Genomic DNA, 20577 nt, shown 5'->3' with positions numbered 1-20577 from the left:
TTTAACACAAAACTCTACTATATTTCTGGACTAGAACTGTGAAAGAGTAAGTGGCATAGCTGAAGGAAGCCTTTAAGTTATTTTTTAACTGATACCCTTGTTTCAGTTACTGCACTGGTTCTATCTCCTGTTCCCTTGCAATTAGTACAATTTATAAAATTCTCCAGTACCTTTGTCTTGCTTGTTTTTGCCCTGAATACATTTTTTAAAAAATTTTCCTACTTGTTCTTCTATATGTGTCCTACTTTACATTTATTTACTTTGTTCTTACTTTGTTTTTATTTTTATTATTTTTTTTACTTTGTTTTTAAAACACTGTTTTATTGATATCTGAAAATTTACTTCTCAAGAGAAAGAATGGGTATGATTAGAAGATCAGAACACATATGAGATTTTAAAGGTTTTCTTTTATATACTCACCATTTTAGGTCAAAATGTGAGAAAAATATATTAAAAACGAATTTCTAATTTTCTGAAGTCTTTTTAGGCAGGTGCTATTTCTGAGAACAGGGAATCAATCTGAGGTAAGACATAGGCATCTGAATTTTGAAAAAGCTTCTCTGATAATTCCAACATGCAAATCTGATAATCACCACTTTAAAAGACAGAAATAAAATGCTTCCTGAGGGACAAAATCTTTTCCTTTAAAGAGAAAATATAGCCAAATGTTCCTGTCTTTCTTTCAATTCTTGTAAACTATATACTCTGTCATATAAAAATAGATCCTTGTATTTTGCAGATTTAGCCACATGCTGTTCCCACTATTCTGAGCAATCCTTGAAGAGACAGCAAGATGCAGTTCTGCTAAGCCTGACTTGCAGACATGTACTGAAAGCCTTAGACAGTGAGTCAAGCCAGGCAACCAGGCAAACCTATAACTCAATGTGGCTTACTGTTCAGTCAACTTACTATGTCTCTATTGTAATAATGCACAAAATAACACAGCTAGAACTGAGCTTTCTAAATCATAAGTGCCCCAATACTTGTAGGCTGCAAATGACTGTCAGACTTATGCATCCTCTGGGTCCTCAGGCAGCTAGGCCAGTGGCCCATGGTGCTAACAGCTCTCTCAGTGTAATCTGTATACTGCCATGTAACATGAAAATGTTACCTTCTTCAGTGTGAACAACTGGAATGGGCTGGAAAGCACTGTGCCAGATAAACTGTGTGTGTGTAAGGAGAGTAACAGAAGTCAACTGCTAATCCAGGTACTGGAAATAAAAAGAAACTTACAGTTCTGATATGAAAATAGTTCTAGATTAGCTAAAAAATGGAATGCTATGTTTGGGGAAATTGAACAACAGAATGACATTTCTGGCAAAGCTTGAATCCAGGGCATAAAGGGGTCCACTATACCAAATCTACTGAAGGAAATTATACAGAATTCACAGACCTGGAGATTCAGCAAAGTCTAGGAACATTTAGGTCCAGTCCATATATGCCATGGGCTTATCATACATATAATTCATTTAGATTATCAAGAACTATAATTAATCTAGTAACATGCTTTTCAAATTCAAGGACTGATAACCTATACTTTGAAAAGATAGCTATCTTTACAAAATCTAATCAGAAATGTGATCTAATACCTTTTCCTGGATAGTCTTAGCTTAGTCTTAAGATTGCTAAATATACATTACTTACATTTCTATTTGTGACATAGATTGGTTCTAGCCAACAAACCAATTTAATTAACGTTATATTCAATAGTCTGCATCTCTAGTCACATTTATTCATAGATATTTAATTTACATATTTACTGCACACACAGTAATGGAAATCTGAATAAGAGAAAAATCAATCACAACACCAACATAATACATTTTCTTTTAGTTTCTTCTGTTATTGTTCAAATACAGATACTTTTAAAATACCATTACCAATATCAAAAAGTATTTTATATTCTTTTTTGCTCTCAAAGAACTTCCCACCTCCTCCAACTTTGTTACTTGGTTTTCACAATTTTAAATATATATTCTCTTGGACAATGTCATCATAATTTACTTCCACTAGTGAATGGATATTTCCACTTTTCCCATTACAGACAGTACTAAAATAAAGGTACACAACTTTCTTCTTCTTTTGCATTATTTCTGTAGACTAAATTTTAAAGAACATTTTTTACACTACCAACATAACCTTTGAAAATAAAACAGCAGCAATGACGAATAACAATGATGTCACTATAAACAATTACTCATGAAAATAAAAATAAAGTTTATTGTTGCTCTTGTAAGATTGAGGACAGTTAAAACCATTACAGTCAGTTCTCTACATTCTCGGACTCCACATCTGCAGACTCAACTGAAAATATTTGGAAAAAAATTTCCAGAAAGTTCCATAAAGCAAAACTTGAATTTGCTGCACTGGCAACTATTTATGTAGCATTTTACAGTGTATTAGGGATTATAAGTAATTTAGAGATGACAATGTATACGGGAAGATGTGTGTAGGTTATATGCAAATACTATACCCTTAGATAAGGGATGTGAGCATATTTGGATTCTGATATCTGTGGGAGGTCCTGGACTATTCCCTGGGGATACCAAGGGACAACTGTACTATCAGATACTGGTCCACGGTTTTGTTGATCCATAAGATTAAACTGCAATATGTATATTTTATTTTACATACAATTCTAATAAGCTCTCTCCTTAAACATCCACAAATCTTTTTCTAACATATATCACCTATTATGAGAATGAATGTATTTTTAAGTGAGTAAATATATCACCATCTTGAAAATCATTAGTTTTACAATGTATTCTACATATACTAAAAATAATGTAGAAGGAATAAAAGTTTTTTGCAAATCACATTTTCACCTCCTCATGAAATGAATGACTCAGGCAATTATTACCAATCTGTGTTAAAAACATTTAGGTGGATGACTGAAAAGGAACTGGATAGTCCGATGTGCCACTGCTACCGCTCAGATTACTTTCTGGTCTTCAGAAAAACAAAACTTTACAATGGAGAAAACAGGATGTCAATTGCCCTCATCAAGCTGTCAATCTTAACATCACTATCAGAACCACCAGAAACTGTATGTCTTCTACTGGGATGCACAGCATCATCTGGGATGCCTGAGAGTAAATGCTGAATTTGAATATAATTTAGATTTTAGATCTAACTTGGAGTTTATAGGAAATATGGGAACAAAGGAACAAACTAAACCCCACCACGAGGCTGTGATCAGAGAAATTTATGAGATGAGACTGTCAACTGAACAATTAGCTTGGTCTCTTTGTCAAATCTATGTCACCTAAAAATTGTTTTCTGTTCAAAGAGGAGTAAGAGACATGGCAGCAAAATGCAATGTGTGGTCCTGGGCTGAACCCTGGTTTGGATAAACCAGTTATCTGTTATTTTTAGGGCACTTAGGGAAATCTGAGGATAGACTGCTATGATGTTTATAATCTATTTTAGTATACTTTAGTATTTAAAAAAAAGAAAAGAAATACAAAGATAAGTGAAGAAGATAGAAAAATAAAATTATATTAAATTTAAAACTCTTCCAAAGTGTCTGTAACATTTTATAATCAAAGTTGTTTTTTCCTTTATCCTCAAGACTTTTAAATAGAGTATCTCTAATTTCAAAGGATGTACTAACTTACCCCTGGCATATATTCCATAAATATGGAAAGTGTTTTTTCTTGGGGATCCCTCAAACAGCCATAATACTGAACAATTCGCTCATGCAGCAAGTTTTTCAACAACTGAATTTCACACTCAAGTGCATTTACTTCCTGAAAGACAGAACTCACTGTTAAGTCTTTATAGCATTGCTAGTAAAAGCAAAAAAAATTCAAACATCATGGACCATCAAGGTGATTTCATTCTGAAATTTCCACTTCCCAAAGAATAAACATTTTAAAGTCTCTAAGCAATAATTAGGTAACAGTCCTTGATGGTATGCTAAACCAACACTAAATCAGATTAGGAATACAACTGAGTATTAAAACAGAAAATCCAGAGTACACAGTAAATAAACATATCTATTATCTATTTTTTTCAAATAATTTGCATTGAGGAAAAACAAAAAAATTCTATGGTGTGTTGTATTTATTTTAGTTAAAATGGTTCTTATAACATGACAAAGTAGCTTGTTCAGTGATTCTTACCTTGCTGGTCTCAGGACTATCTGGGTCAAACTGAACTTGCTTAACAGCCAATTCTCTTCCTGTATCAACATCGTAACAGAGGTAGACCCTGCCAAAGGCTCCCTGGCCAAGTAATTTGCCCAATCTCCAGTTGGTTGGAGCACGAGGTGCTAAAAAAGAACATTTTCTTAAAATGGGAGTAGCCCAATGGCACACAATGGTTAAGGACTATTGCATTGGTGATATCTTTAATTGAATATGCTTGGATATTAAGAGAAAATCATGTTCATCCAAATTCGTAATGATCATCATCTTTGAAACTGTAAGAATTCTAAATTCAAACACGGTTCAGATTCCTATGACTAATTCTTTCCAATGAGATTTTTTTTACCTGATTATAAATATAATAGCATCTTTCACTCAATTTAAAATGTCACTGATAATGTAAGATGCGCTATTTCTAATCTTTATTGCAGTAATATCTGTAATAAGTTTTTCCATCTGCCTATTATGTAGAAAGCTGGAATACCATCACTCTCATTCTAATATGAGGAAATCTTTAAAGCAGCCAGTGGGAGAAAAAAAGCACATTACATACAATGGAACAAAGGTAAGAAATACAGCAGAATTCTCAGAAAGTATACAAGCCAGAAGACAATGGAGAAACAGTTTTAAAGAAAAAAATTAAAATGTCCAGAATTCTAGACCCAGAAAAATGTATGTATCTTTCAAAAATAAAGAAATAAAAGTTTTTCAGACAAAAGCTAAAAGAATTTGTTACCAGGAGACTCATATTAGAAGAAAACGTTAAAAGCAATCCTTCAGGCAAAAGGGATATGATACCTAACGAAACCTGGATTGACATAAATAAAGATCTGTAGAAATAAGCTGGAGGTATATATAAAAGACATTCATCTCTTATTTTAATCACTTTAAAATATAGTTGTCTAAACCAAAAATAGCAGTAATGTGATGCAAGTTGCAGGTGTAAAAGTAAAATATGACAACACTAGTACAAAAGCAAGGAATTCAGAGTGTACAAATATTGTTGCAAAAAATATCCTTGAGCATGAATCTTTTATACATTGCTTACAAGATAAAGGTCACGTATTTCACGATCTGGCCTTTAGTTACCATTCTAGTTCTATTTCCGCTGCTTCAAGTAAGATATCCTCCACCTCACCAAAAAAGAGCTATTTCTCATTTTCAGAATATGTCATGTGTGCGTAGTCACTCAGTTGTGTCCAACTCTTTGAGACTGCACGGACCATAGCCCACTGGGCCCCTCTGTCCATGGGGATTATCCAGGCAAGAATACTTGAGTGGGTTGCCCTGCCCTCCTCCAGGGCATCTTCCCGACCCAGGGATCGAACCCAGGTCTCCCACATTGCAGGTGGATTCTTTACCATCTGAGCCACCAGGGAAGCCCAAGAATACTGGAGAGGGTAGCCTAGCCCTTCTCCAGGGGATCTTCCCAACCCAGGAATTGAACCAGGGCCTCCTGCATCGCAGGCAGATTCTTTACCACCAGGGAAGCCCAGAATATGTCACGGCCTCCTGTATATGTCACCTATTTAATTGGTGAATTCCTCCTCACATTAAAGGTCTTGACTAGACACTATACTATAATTAATTTCTCCACACATCATTCTCCCCATTAGATTACATCTTGGAGGTCGTATTTGAAGTTTCTCAGAGCTAAGCATTCAAGAAGGATATGTGGAATGAATGAATGAGTAACTGGTAACAATTTTCCTAATAAAAGCAAAAGATAGTAAATCATTTAAAGTGATACCATGCTTTTATCCAACATTATAAACACTGTTAGAAATATCATTTTTACCTCCTTTGAAAACCTGATTTCACCCTGAGGACTAGCTTCATTATATTTACTACTATTAATATTATAAAATTCTGCAAAGGTTCTGTCACACATTTCACTATGCCAACTTCTATTACTCACAGCGGCTGGGTGGGCTAATGTCCATCACAGTCAGAGTAGGGTTGTCTATGTCACTTCCCCTTCTTCTTATTCGGCTCTCATCATACTCTGGGGTAAAGATGCTGCTTCCACTACTAGTGCTTAAGGAGTGGTCAGTAGGACTGAAACTCACAGGAGAGCGGAAGCTGGTCCCCTGGGTCCTTCTAGCTCTAGGGAAAGTTTTACGACCTACAAAATGAAAACAGAATTACCTTGCAACTTTTAAAGATATATTGTGATTGAAAGTATTTAAAATTTGTAACATAAGGAACAGAATTTGTTCTGTGACTAGGATAAGAAGCTAAAACAGCAATGATTATTTGATTTTACATTTTAAACTTAAGAACAGTATTTTTAAGAGCTCAAGGAAATATCCCAGCTAACACTGAATCACGAAAATTTAAAAAAAAAATAAAAGGTGTAAGCAGAAATGAAAAATGGGGAAAAAAGAAACAGAATCTGAATATAAGTTCAAATAACTTTTGTGTTAACACACTCACCCATTCATAAAAGCACAGACAGAACTCCCTCAGTTTGTATAAAAAGGAGAAAAATGTATTTTATTTTCATTTTCAATAATTATTTAAAATATAAACAAAAACTGTAAAGTTAATAGGAAGTACTTTTTCTCTTTAAAAGGATAATACAAAAAAAAAAGGAGAATACAGTATGCATTTCATCACTAAGGGAGTAATTTTTAATTAATACCATTTTAACTACTTTTCTTTCTAAGGAAAGACATGTCTCAAGAGGTAAGCTGGCATAAAGCTAAAACACTATTGTAGTTATGATCCAAAATCTCTTTAAAAAGTTTTAAGTAGAAAACTAAGTCATACAGGAACAAACATTTTTATCGTTTGTGAGATTTTTAACAATTGTTGTTGATCTAATAAACTTACCATCATTATAGTCCTGATGGTGATATGAAACATGGTACCTTCTTGGATATGTTCCTCCTTTTCCAAATTTTTCAAAGATAGGGTTATCATAGTCTATTAAGACACATAAGAATAAGTTATACATTTTAAAGAAATCAAATATTTCTAATCATGAAAAAAACATTTACACATTTTTGATTTTTAAAAAAATCTCTCTCTCCCACCCAGCCAAAATATTATTCAATGACATAAATATTTAAACATTTAGAATGTCAACAGTCTAACCTGAAAATTCCTGATGATTATCTGGGTAGCTCTGTGCCCTTGGCATTCGTGATTTTGGATAGCTCTCTCTAAAAAGTAGAAAAGTCTCATTATTTTAAGAGAAAGTATTTAAGATATTTTTAAAAATCTTTATGCAATATCAATGTCTGTATGTACGTGTAGATATACAGTTATATAAAATATATACACACAAATGTATATATTATATATATATAATATATACATATACACACACACATACAGCATTCACTCTGAAACATTAACTGAAAAAAGGAAACTTTTTTCAAACACTTATTTGATACATGCACACAAAAAGCCTGGCTTTTAAAACTGACCTACAGAGTATAGTGGTTAAGAAAGACACATTTTGGCATTATGGATACATGGAAACACCTGTGTTTCAATCCTAGCTCTTCCTCTTGAACTAGTTATTGCAACCCTGGCAAATCATCTTTCTGAAAAGATTTCCACATTTGTAACAAGGAGATAATACTAACTCAGCAATTTTATACTTGTCTATCTCAGGACACTGTCCTTCAAATATTAAGTACTCAATATGTAGCTTTCACATCACCATTCCCCTGAACTCCTTAAATATCTATCTTGAGACAGACATGGGCACAGACAATATATATGGTTTCATATATATATGAATAATAGAAAATTAAATGTATATTTCCATACAATAGTAGTTACATTTTCAGAAGTTGCTTTCAAAAGCAGTCTCAGAGGAGAATAAATAGGTACTGACTTTGCATGCTACAGATGAAAACTGTCCTACTGAGACCAGGAGAGAGGGAGCACTTACAACAAAAATTCAAGATGCAACTTGACCATGCTTATATTCCTGAACAAAAGTGTATTTCTCACAAAAAGTACTTAAATTTTAATTGACAACCGAAACTGGGACATAATTACCAAGAATGTACAGTACTTATAATTTGGTACCAGAGTAAAAATAATCCTGAGCAAGAGAAATTAAAGAATCTCCAAAATTAAACCTATTATGAAAAATCTGACAGCAGTTTCACCAACACAGGTTTAAAAGTAAACGTACATAAACTCTGAATTTGCCTTTAGTTTCAAACACAATTTACCAAGCAGGAAACTCAAAATATTATAATCAGAAATCATTTTAAATAAAACAGATACTGAGCCCGATGACTGGAAAAACCAATTTGCCATTAAGTATACATGAATACGAACTACATTCCTCTGAATGTACCACAAAATTTGAGTTGACAATTCAACATGCTATTAATACACATGCATATTTACCCACATATATTAAAAAACAGAAACTACAATCAATATTACCCATCCAGAGGGCTATCAAGTGACGGACAGCTTCCTGAGCCAGAATTTTCAGGGCTGCTTAAAGATAATGGGTCCAGCATCTAGAGAAATAGGAAGTCCACCTTGATTCTACATGGATATAACTGAAGTTACTGTTTTTTTAAAAATAGCTTTGTTGAGATACAATTCATGTATCATAAAACTCACCCATTTTATTAAAGCATATAGTGCAATTCAGTGGTTAATAGCAGAACGTATAACTCTCACCCAAATCGCAGAACACTTTCAGTACCCAAAAAAGAAACTCCATATCCAATAGCAGCCACCCTATTTAAATGTTTTAAAAGTAGTTGTCTCCTGCAGGCGGGCTACAACTGCAAAATTTCCTAATAGAAAAATAGGAATTTTCTATATCTTCTGCTCTGGATTATCATCTAAATAATAAAAAGCTAAACACTTCACATAATTTTGTTTACTGAAAACTGAACAGCACCACCCAAACTAAAATAAATGACACCATGACTGCTACATTATTAGAAAATGTAAACTCCTGTAATAATATAAGCAGCCAATGTAATGATAAGAAAACAATAGCAACTCCATAAAAATACTTCAATACTACAAAACTTTAAAAAAACATTTTAAGGGCTTCCATGTGGTCCAGTGGTTAAGAATCCACCTGCCAATGCAGAAGACAGGGGTTCGATCTCTGGTCCAGGAAGATCCCACAGGCTGCAGGGCAACTCAGCTCATGCACTACAACTACAAAATCCAAAATCTACAGAGCCTGCATACCACAACTACAGAAGCATGCGTGCTCTAGAGCCCGTGCTCTGCAACGAGAGAAGCCATGGCAATGGGAAGCCCATGCACCACAACAAAGCAGAGCCCCTGCCAGCAGCAACTAGAGAGAGTGCGGCAACTCAGACCCAGTACAGCCAAAAACAAAGACATAAATTAAAAAACAAATCTTTTTTAAAAAGATTTAAAAAATTTGTTTTAATGTTTTAGAAAGTAGACAAACCTCAGCTTCACAAAGTTAAATATTTATTAAACTGAATGTTAATATCAGGATTATAAACAAATGCATTCATTCATTTACGAACATAAGAAAATCAGCCTTAAACCACTTTTCTTTATATATAAGTGCACGCAGACACATGTAAATTTGTCACATGGGTATTTTCCTGTATTTCCACTATTTTGTTCACTTAAAAAGGAAGATATGGGACTGGAGAAGAGGTAAAACAAATACCTTCCTCCATATACCTGCCAAACCACACTATCCCTGACAACATCCCTTTAAATGAAATGAAAAACAACATTCAAATTTTGCTTACTTGGTCCATGCTCTCTGGAATGAACTCTCCTTCACTGTTGATACTGGTAAATGACCCATTCCGGGCAACCTGGTGTAATTCATCTGGAATGTATCCAGGGGGAGGGGAGCTTCTATCTCTACTAGTGGGACCTCAAAAGAGAAAAATTATAGATTTTATAAATTCTAGCAGGGAACTAATTCTTATTTTAATTAAATATACACTCAGAACTTCTGGACTATAGTACTAATGATTTTAGCAACTGATATCCAGTTTTAATTAACACTTATCATAGCACTCATGTCTATAAAACTTCAAATGTTTTTTACTCTTTTCTAAACTCACACCTTAATGTAATATTCATTTATAGCCGTTAGATAGTATGTTCTTCTGCCTGCTGACAACTGCATTATGAGGTTGATAATACAATGGGAAAAAAAAAAAAGTTGTTCAGTCATATCTGATTCTTTGCAACCCCATTATATAGTCTGCCAGGCTCCTCTGTATAAGGAATTCTCCAGGCAGTAATATTGGAGTGAGTAGCCATTCCAGGGGATCTTATATTTTTATATAAATGCCACTGCTTCTTCATTTCCAAAGGTCACTTGTTACCCTTTAATGTAATTTATGAAAGGCATCATGATCTAGTGGAAAGTAGATGAACTTCACAGTCCAACCTCAGTTTAAATTCCAGTTCCAGTTATTTATCAGTTCTGTCTTTGGGAAAGCTATCTAATCTCCATGAACCTGTTTCCTCATCTGTAAACATGGGACTAAATCTCCTTTGCAAGGGTGTTGTGATGGCAAAATTATTCATAATGAACATATGCTGTGCACATTTGTCTACACAATGTTCTTTGCACTGCCTCTCTTTAATCTTTAGAAATCTAAAGTGAGATTTACTTCTTAGTCATTTAGCCAATATTAGAATGTTTCCAATTTGGAATGCCGGATTTCATCCTTGGATACTTAAAATTTAGGCTTTTGGTGGTAAGCCATATTCCTGGAATTTAAATTTCTTCCTAGTTTAGAGAATTAGAGACATTAAAATAGTTCATCTCATTGTGCTATGTTTATCAACATAGTTTCTGTGCTTTCCTCCTAATTTATTGAAAGTAAACAAAAAAAAGATTTGAGGAAGTTATGTGAGCATTTGCATTCTGGTCAGATTTCAAGCAAAAAAGGCTCTTGCCTCATGTAAAGGGGTCGCTGTAAACACAAGTTGGCATTTGTTAGTGAAGAGATAGGGATAAACAGAACAAAATGATTACCAAGAGATATGCATAACAAAGATAATTTTCTACACTTGATTCTAAAATTATTAGGAACCTCTGAGCCAGGAACTGATTTGGACTTTGTAACAGCTATGATCACAATGTCCCTAAAGTTTTTATTCCTTCCATAAGCCCTTATTTACAAAAGAAGATAAATACACTCATTATTCAAAGCACATAGGGAAGAAAAAAGGCTTTGAAAATTTATCTCCTTACTTGATAACCTATTTTTTTTTAACCTTTGCTAGTACTGGATATTTCAATGGTCGAGATCTCCACACCAGCGTATACCCCTGTCCCAAAGGAAGTTCTTCCTCTATCTTTTGTGAAAATAATTAAAGGAAATAATTTTCAACAAATACAGGGAAAAGATAATGGTCATACCTATCAAAGCCATTTCAAGCTTAAAGAGGTACCAAGAAAAGACTAGTAATTTTATACCTTACAATTTCTGTTTCTTTTCGTGCTGGCACTGAAGTCAAATAAGAATATTTATTAGTAGAGTAAAAGGGAGGCATTCAGCACAGTTTTAAATGAAAATGAACTAAAACTGCCAATTTAACTAATGTATTTAGCTTGTTCTATCTAACACAACTAAGGTGAATTGGCATTTTTTTTGCTTTAAAATGATAGGTACTATATTGATAAGAAAAGGGAATACAGAAAGAAATCAATGATTAGTAACAGTCATGCTTTCTAGTTTGAAAAGCTAAATGTACTTTAAAGTGTTCTCTCAACTGCTTGCTGCAATAATCCCATGATTTAAAGATAAGGACAATGTTACTGGTCGCTGGTTAATGAGAGAGCTAGAATTTGAACTCAGATACTTCTAATATTCTTTTATCAAAAATTTAAATTATATAAAAATATATACAAATGAAGATAAGCAACTATTATTATTTTACTTGTATATTATCTCTGCTGCTCATATTTCTAACACTTTGGAAACCCAAAGTAAGACTTAACACAAGACAGACACTTAGAAGGAAGGATACAGTCCTTCTCTGATGGCTCAGATGGTAAGGAGCCCGTCTACAATGTAGGAGACTCAGGTTTGATCCCTGGGCTGGGAAGATCCCCTGGAGAAGGGAATGATCACCCATCCTAGTATTCTTGCCTAGAGAACTGCATGGACAGAGGAGCCTGGCAGGGTACAGTGCATGGGGCTGTGAAGAGTCAGATATGACTGAGCATGCATGCTGCAGCAAGTCGTAACTAGTTTGGGGACCAAGACAGAAGGTGAGCAACAAATTCATAAATTTTTTCGTTTGTTCACATACCAATTTAATCTTTTCTTTCATTATTAACAATCCTCTTCTATCACCAGTCTTAGATTCCCTTCCACTTTCTCCCTATTCATCTGTTTTCATCCCCGTCTACCTTCCTTCTTTAAATCCATCTCTCATATTTTTTTGCTACCTTTAATGCCCATATTCACTGCCCTATCTGTTAAAAACATATATACCAATGTTTTTTGAGCAATATAATGTTTTTCTCATATAAAAATGTAGAATATCAATGTTTTATACAAACTGAAGAAGATACACAGAACTGGCCAAGTTCAGAGCACCTCTGCCCAGCCTATGTCGCTCTAATATGCCTCCTTTAAAAAAAATTGTACATAGGATCCATTTTTCTTTTTATCATAAGCTTAATTAGAAGTGTAGTTTTAATTACTAAAGTAATTATAAAACATAATCTGCAAATTATTAGCAATCTTTATTTTGATAGCATTCTTGGCAATAATTAAAACTTAGAGAAAGGCCTATGAGCTTATTAGTCCACCATTAACTTTAATATATTGGAATTACTTTTAATTTTTTCCCTTCACTTTATTTTTACAATTAAAACATTTTTTAGGTTTTAATTTGTTAAAAATTAAAATACCCTATGTATATAAAGAAAAGAAATATTTAAACTGGGGACTGCTAATCCTGTTAATACTCGACATAACTTTTCAAGGGACATCAGATACTAGAATGTAATTAACTGAAATAAACTGCAAGAAGTAAAGAGATAAACTATTTATCAGGATTATGTACAGGTGTTGCCCTACATTAAAGGATGGAGATGAAACTGTGAAATAACCCATTTCATGATTTAGACACTAGCTTTCTTACCTACTACAGAAAGTCCTTTTTTCCTCTCTGCTCCAAATACTGTGTTATCCAAATCTTCTAGTGATGGCAATGGCTCTAAATTAGTAGCCTAAAGAGAAAAAAGGAAGATTAATGCTATTCTTCTCCTTTAGGGTTTTAATCAGACTCCTTCCCCTATCAAATACAACCCAAGTATTCTCTCTCTGGGTCTTAGCAAACTTACTGTTTGAAATTTTAATTCTATTATAGTTCTTCCCAGGTTCTCAGTTGCTATTAACATCATATGTACAGTATATTATACTTATTTGTAATTTTGGCTATATAGTTTTGAGGAGCAAGGATATTGAACTGTAGCAATTACAATGTGTAAGTTTAAATTTAATCATATTGAAAATATATCAATGATTATAGAATATAACTATGTTTCATATATTGACTTCTTACAGGCATATATCCTAGAATCCTCACTGAAAAGAATCCCCAGTTCATACCTGTGCACTTCCATTTGTTACAAGTAGTATTTTGAGGCTCTTCATATGAATACTACGATCCAGCAGTTCCACAGCCTTGTCCAAGTCATCTTGGGTGGTTAATGGAATTACCAACTAAACAAAAAGGAACATAAGGAATTGTGTAGCCATCTCATCAGGTCAAGTACTTACAGGAGTATCTCCATTACTATGGAATTATAAATCTCAAAATACATTGCTCTTTGATTTGTCAGTATAATGAAATTCTGAATGAATATATGTATCTAGGTTTTTTTCCTCTCATCCTACCATCACTGAAATCATAAAATGAATATGAATAAATTTTTTGCTTTATTATACATTAAATTTTTCTAGAAAACATATTTAAAGATCAATTTTCTAGGATGTTTCCATAATATTGTTAAACTTAAGTTATAGTCTCTTCACCTAAAAACAGCATTAAGGAACATATACAAAAACTATATAAAAGTATTATCTTTCACCTGCATTGATGAAATTTTTATTTTTTTAAAAATAATAACCAGAGATATGCATTCTCACTGGTGCACTTACCGACATATAAAATACAAATGCGCATCGGTGACAGATGCCATGGGTGGGGGGGTGGGGTGCCACCAGTAATGCATCTGCAATCTACAGTCCACCTTGCACCCCTATCTCTCCCCATGGCAACTTGAACATTCCATCTAAAACAAGTAAGCTGCATAGGTGAGCCATCCGACAATAAGCCCTGAATGCTGAAATCTGCTTTCATTAGTCCTCTCATGGATCAGATGTGATAAGGGACAGAAGCACCTAACAGTCTGTGAGGGAAAAGCAAGATTCATACTACCTAACAAAATACTTGTTTTAAATGTAAATTTACTAGCTTAAGACAACTCTGCCAATAATCTTCAAAGTACGTTCCATTTCATTAAAAGGACAGAATAAAAACAAGCAAACATATTCCACACTTGTGAGCCTGCACTAACACACACAGTATACAGGCCATTCAAACGTAAAGGCCCGGTGAGCTAGTTAAGCGTCCTGTACAGTATAAACACCTAGCAGACAAGGATCTCCCCTAAACTAGCAATGAAGGCAGGGCACAGCAAAAGACAAATTCTTGGTAAATACTGTTTAATAAATATCATAGGGTAAAAGCTTCATCTGTACTCAAACCCACTAGGTGACATGGTGTGAACTCATTCTCTGTAGATTTCTTTTATGAAAACTATTCCTTGTTAAGAAAGGCTGCCAGACACAAACACAAGCAGGACAAATGTGAATTACATCATACAATGTGCTTACCCTCACTCAGTACTTGAAACTATATTCCCAATTTCTGTTCATAGCAAATTTTATACTGTTACAACTTATCTACTAACAGGCCCTTTTATCCTCTGAGAATTTTCTTCTAAAACAAAAACAACAGAACATTAACTGACATCAAAAAACAAGTCTGATCTACTTAATAAAATTCCTTTCATTTTTCTATCAATCATGAACCCCTTGTTCCCATCTTTAACAGCTTTTAAATTATATTTTAAACACTAGAAAACATTTTAAACCAATGATAAGGATTGTTTGGCCAATTTTTCACTTAAGGAGAAAACCTGAATATTTACTTTAACTACACATTATTTATAATTGGATTGTTTACTCCTCCAAGGAAAAGACACTAGTTTAAATCACAGTAACAAAATATTAACATAAATGATTCTGCAGCTTGCTAGAGTGAAATCTGGACATTCTGGAGGAGCCTGGAGTGGCATCCTGGTCTACAGCTCTGATGTAACTCTCTCATATGTGCTAAGGGCACCTGTTACAAATTTTAAAACAAGAACTAGAAGTCAAGAACAAGTTTCACCTTGTCTAAATTATATAATAATTTAGACAACTTATATAAATAAGTCACCCAATATTTTCCTGTTTGGTGAATTCACTTCAGTCTCATTCATAAAATCTATTTCCCTCAGGCTTATTACTGGTAAATCAGTTGTATGTTAATAAAAATAATTTCTGGAAAGGAAACTAAAATTGAGTCCAAAACCTCATTAAATAGAACATAAATCTGAAATAAGTGACTTATCTTTTAACGTTACATAGTGAAACATGAAAACTGTTCATAAAAAGGTTCACCCTCTACCCATCTAAAATGGGGAAAGTCTTGGAAAATCCACTTACTTTGGCCTGCATATCCCCGTCTATGCCCTGTGACAATACATACCTGCCTGACACTTTATAAGATAAAGATCCAATCCCAGCTTAAAGATAAAGATCCAATCCCAGCTTAAATTTCTTTGTTTCAATTCTGGTAAACCAAAATAATTATTTTAGAACAGAGGATTTTGTATTACACAGAAAAAAAATATTTATAGAACTGGAATAAAAGCAATATCAGTGAGTTTTCTGCATGTCTACAGGTCCATAAAACTAATATCTCTTTTAAGGCTTTTCCTAGTACCCCCACTGTCCAAGGACATGCACCAGGCTCGTCACTCTGTGAATCAGAACATGGTTAACTCAAAAAAATCACAGGTTCTCACAGAAACTCAGAGTGCTAGGAAAATGTTAAGCAATGTAATGTTGTACCCTAATGCCTCCTCTACCATACTTTTGCCAAGAGGACACCCAGATATAAACGGCAAAACCACTCTGAGAAATCCTTCAGAAAGCATGAGAAAAAGAAGCTGATATGGAGAAATTTCCCAATTTTTGGAAAATGGGAGCAAGTTGCTAATACCTGGTCAACCAGTTCTACATCAATCCTCAAGAAAACCCTAGAAAATATTATATGCAGGCACCCCCTGCTTTAGAGCACATCACCTGTGCTCTTCGTAGATACCGTTTTTCCACCAAGAGAAGGTTTGTGGCAACCCTGCCTCGAGTCTACTGGCACCGTTTTCCCAACAGCAGTTACTCCCCTGCGTCTCTAGGCCACATTCTGGTAATTCTTCCAAATATTTCAAACGTTTTCATTATTATTATAATTGTTATGGTGATCTATGATCAGTGATCTTTGATGTTACTACGGCAAAAGGATTATAATTTGCTGAAGCTTACGATGACGGCTAGCATTTTTAACTATAAAGTATTTTTTAATACCACACACTTAAGAGACTATAACACAAGCATAACTGCACTGGGAAAACAAACAATTCATGTGACTGGTTCTATTGCAACAGTCACTGTATTGTAGAGGTCTAGACCAAACCTGCAGTATCTCCAAGGTATGTCTATAAACAAATTGGGAGAACTCAGAAAAAGAAACAGCAATTTTAAGAGCTCAGACAGGAACAATACGAACAAATCATGCCAAACTAACCTAATTTTTCTTGACAGACATACTAGACTCATAAGTCAAGACAATATTGTAGTCAATGTACCTTGGCATTTGAAAGTTTTCCATGACACAATTTTATTTATTTATTTATTTTTCCATGACACAATTTTAGACCAAACAAAACCAAAACAAAGATATATCTGGGTTCCCCAGAATCGTACCATGAGATAAAGATTCAAGTATGTTTATAAAAGATACTAGGAAACACTGGTACGGTAATCGGGAAGACAAGGAAGAGAGGAGGTCCATAAAGGGTGTAACATCTAGCAAGCTAGCACAGTGGGCAAGTGGGGCACATCCATCCCCATCTCCCACCACATCCTTAAGCCTCATATCACCAATCCCCATTCCCTCCCTTATGTACTTCAGCTTATACCCTACAGTCATATCTCCGAGAAGTCCTCAGAATCTCAGGGGCTGGCAGTTGGAAATCAGGCCAGCACAGACACAAATAAGTGCCAAGACAGTGTCAGGCAACAAGAGGTGTTCATAGCTAACCAAAAACCCAAAAAGTATTTGAAAAATGACATTTTAAGGTGTTACTATAGTATAGTACTCATCACTTTGTTTAGAAATATTGTTTGTTTGGATATGGATTTTTACTTATTCAAAATATTTTCCACTTTATAAGTGATATCTTTAGACAAGCCATATTTGCATGTTCTCTTGCTTTAAAATGACAATAATTCATTAGAAAATCTAATATTTCAAATATTTTTATTAGCACAATGCTTTAGCATTTGCAAAGCACTTGCACATCTTCTAATTTTTACTGAACCTCCCACTGTCATTCCATTACCACTGACAATTTTTTCTATTCCTGACACACAAGTCTTTCCCTTCCCAGGATCTCCGCATGCTGTGCTCTCAGGCTGCTCTCTACCATCAATGTTATTCCCCTCAAACTCTCTAGAGCTGGCTTTTCATACTTCAAACCTCAACAATTAAATATTACAACCTCATTTAGCTCTTCCTTAAATGGCAACCCATTCCACTATTCTTGCCTGGAAAATCCCATGGATGGAGGAGCCCCTTAGGCTACAGTCCATGGGGTCGCAAAGAGTCGGACACGACTGAGCGACTTCACTTCACTTAGTACTAACTAAATAAGACATATACTGCCCTTGCCTTTATCCTTTATCATAATATTTTGTGCATTTCCTTCAAAGAATTCACATATTTAAACAATTCAATTATTAACTGTCTACTTCTACCACAAGTCTATAAACTCTATTAGGGGCTGCAATTTATAAATTATAACCATCATGCTTTGCAAATTCAATGGATATTTCTGAGAAGGAAAAGAAAATAAATTAACCAATTAACTAAACTGTCCCTAGAAATTTTTAAATTTCAAGATCTTGATCTGAGATCATAGGATCTGAAAGAAATCTCAGAGATTTCCAATCCAAATTTTACAGAAGGTTCAAAAGGGATTCCCCAGAACACAGAGCTCCTTAGTATCATAGTGAGCCCCTGAGATTACATACTGACTCCCAAACACAAACTAACAATCTAATCACATCCTTACCAGCATGAAAGCAATCTTTTAAGTTTTAATTAAACTGTCCAACTACCAAAGCCTTGTCGTCTCTGTAGAAAAGTATACAGTATGAAAAGGAAAGAGTTCATCAATAAAGAACAAAGAACAAAAATAAAACATAAACAAGCAGCAAACTTCTAAGCAATACACATATTTCCTCCTTTAACAAATTCTCAATTAATGCATTGTAGCACCTTTCGGTACCTTCCACAATGAAAAAATCCATTTTAATAGTTAAAATTTACTACTGATATCTTATTCCTCTAAAATACTACATCCTTATCGATGCCCAAATAAAAGCACAACCATCTTAAAACAATCTCTTAAATAAACACACTATTTTTCCAAAAAAAAAAAAGAACTATTGAAAGTTAACGTGCACATATGTACCTCATTATTGGTATAATGCAGATCCATAGACTGTCCAAAGGCAATTTTAGCTTTAGACCTCAGGTCTTCCAGTTTTACTGGTCTGGGGAACTGAAGGATTCTATGTAAACAGAATTTTAATATATTTTATTTTCTTATGCACAGTTAAATAACTTACTTGTAACAGTTATCTCCTGAATACAGAAATACAAAATCAAGTTATAAATATTCACTTTACTTAAGCATTACAATGGCTCATTTCTGATCAGGTGCACTAACATTTTAACACAAAGTTCAAGAACTCTGAAGTCTGTTCTAGCCTAATAAAAATTATAAAAAGGAAATTCTCAAAATACTCTGCAGTTTATAATTTGCACTGCTATTTACAAGAATATTAAAGAATAATGTAAAATGTTCATTTTGGAAAGTGATTAAACTTAACTACGTCATAGCCCTATGATGAAACTGTTAAAAGAATAAAGTTGTTCTTTGGGGATCCGAATTTTGATTTCTGAACCCTTATCAACTCAATATTTCTGAGTGCACGCACACACACACAAACACACACACACACACACACACATATCACATAAGCATCAGTTCAGTTCAGTTCAGTAGTACACATTCCCAAATAAATATTTTTAAAGAGTTAAAATTTTTTAATCCTAGAATTTTCTTCCTACTTCACAAAGGATTGACTTGTGTTGTCCCTAGGGACCATGCCTCTAAGCTTGGAGACTATCTACTAGACTGTAAGTTTTGTAACAGGAGGGACTGTGCATATTTCACGTAACTTTATTCCCTTTATAGCTCAGCATATAGTAAGTACTCAATAAACAGTGCTCAATGAACTAAAAAAAAATTGAGAATATATCCATAAAAGTTGTAAACAGGAAAAAGTAGACAATACTTGTATGATGTATCTGCATTGCCTACTCCCTTCTTTTCTTTAAGTTTACTTATTTACTTATTTTTTAAAGTCCTTATTGAATTTGTTACAATAATGCTTTGTTTTTTTGGCCCTAAGGCATGTAGGATCTTAGCTCCCTGACCAGGGATCAAATCCACAGTCCCTGCATTCGAAGTGCAGTCTTAACCACTGGACCGCCAGGGAAGACTCTCCATCTCTTTTTTAAAAAAAAAAATCTCTGTGTAAAACATTTTTACATCTTCAGGTTATATGATCTGTGAGCTTTTTAAAATCCTTAAGATGGATAGATCTTTCATTAAATTAATGACATTAATAATAGAAATAAAGTTCTATCTTCTTTAACTTCTATGAGGTCCTGTCAGCAATTCTGTTGTCAACCACTACTACGACCATTTCCACCATTCCACTGGGATACAAATACCCAGATGAAGGGTATTTGCTAAATAATTTATAGTCACCTGTCCAACACTTTTCTCAATGTTACTAATTAAATACAGGTCAAATGATTCAAGTTTTTTCAGAATACTCAAAATTGTGAATTGAAGTCCATACACCTAAAATCTGTATAGTATCTGAAGAGATTATAGAATTATAAGGAGAAGAATATTTAATTTCCACTGAGCAAAAAAATTCTTAAATGGTAATATTTAAAGCTGCATTACACAATGACCTTACTTATTTCC

The 20577-nt window shown here is 34.0% G+C and overlaps 1 protein-coding gene across 1 annotated transcript in view; it reads right to left on the bottom strand.

Moving 5' to 3' along the window:
* MAP3K2 (mitogen-activated protein kinase kinase kinase 2) overlaps positions 1 to 20577 on the bottom strand; it is a 99470-nt gene that overhangs the window by 17765 nt on the left and 61128 nt on the right. Inside the window, exons 5-14 of the mRNA XM_061135412.1 lie at positions 18985 to 19084; positions 13727 to 13840; positions 13257 to 13344; positions 9884 to 10014; positions 8565 to 8644; positions 7248 to 7315; positions 6984 to 7076; positions 6067 to 6273; positions 4125 to 4273; positions 3618 to 3749 (exon numbers count right to left, since the gene is read on the bottom strand). Of these exons, the coding sequence (XP_060991395.1) occupies positions 3618 to 3749; positions 4125 to 4273; positions 6067 to 6273; positions 6984 to 7076; positions 7248 to 7315; positions 8565 to 8644; positions 9884 to 10014; positions 13257 to 13344; positions 13727 to 13840; positions 18985 to 19084 (1162 nt within the window). The remainder of the gene's footprint in view (positions 1 to 3617; positions 3750 to 4124; positions 4274 to 6066; positions 6274 to 6983; positions 7077 to 7247; positions 7316 to 8564; positions 8645 to 9883; positions 10015 to 13256; positions 13345 to 13726; positions 13841 to 18984; positions 19085 to 20577) is intronic.

Source organism: Dama dama, chromosome 33 (assembly GCF_033118175.1).
Source record: "Dama dama isolate Ldn47 chromosome 33, ASM3311817v1, whole genome shotgun sequence".
NCBI classification, from domain to species: Eukaryota; Metazoa; Chordata; class Mammalia; order Artiodactyla; family Cervidae; genus Dama; species Dama dama.
This window is presented reverse-complemented; position numbering and strand designations above follow the sequence as displayed.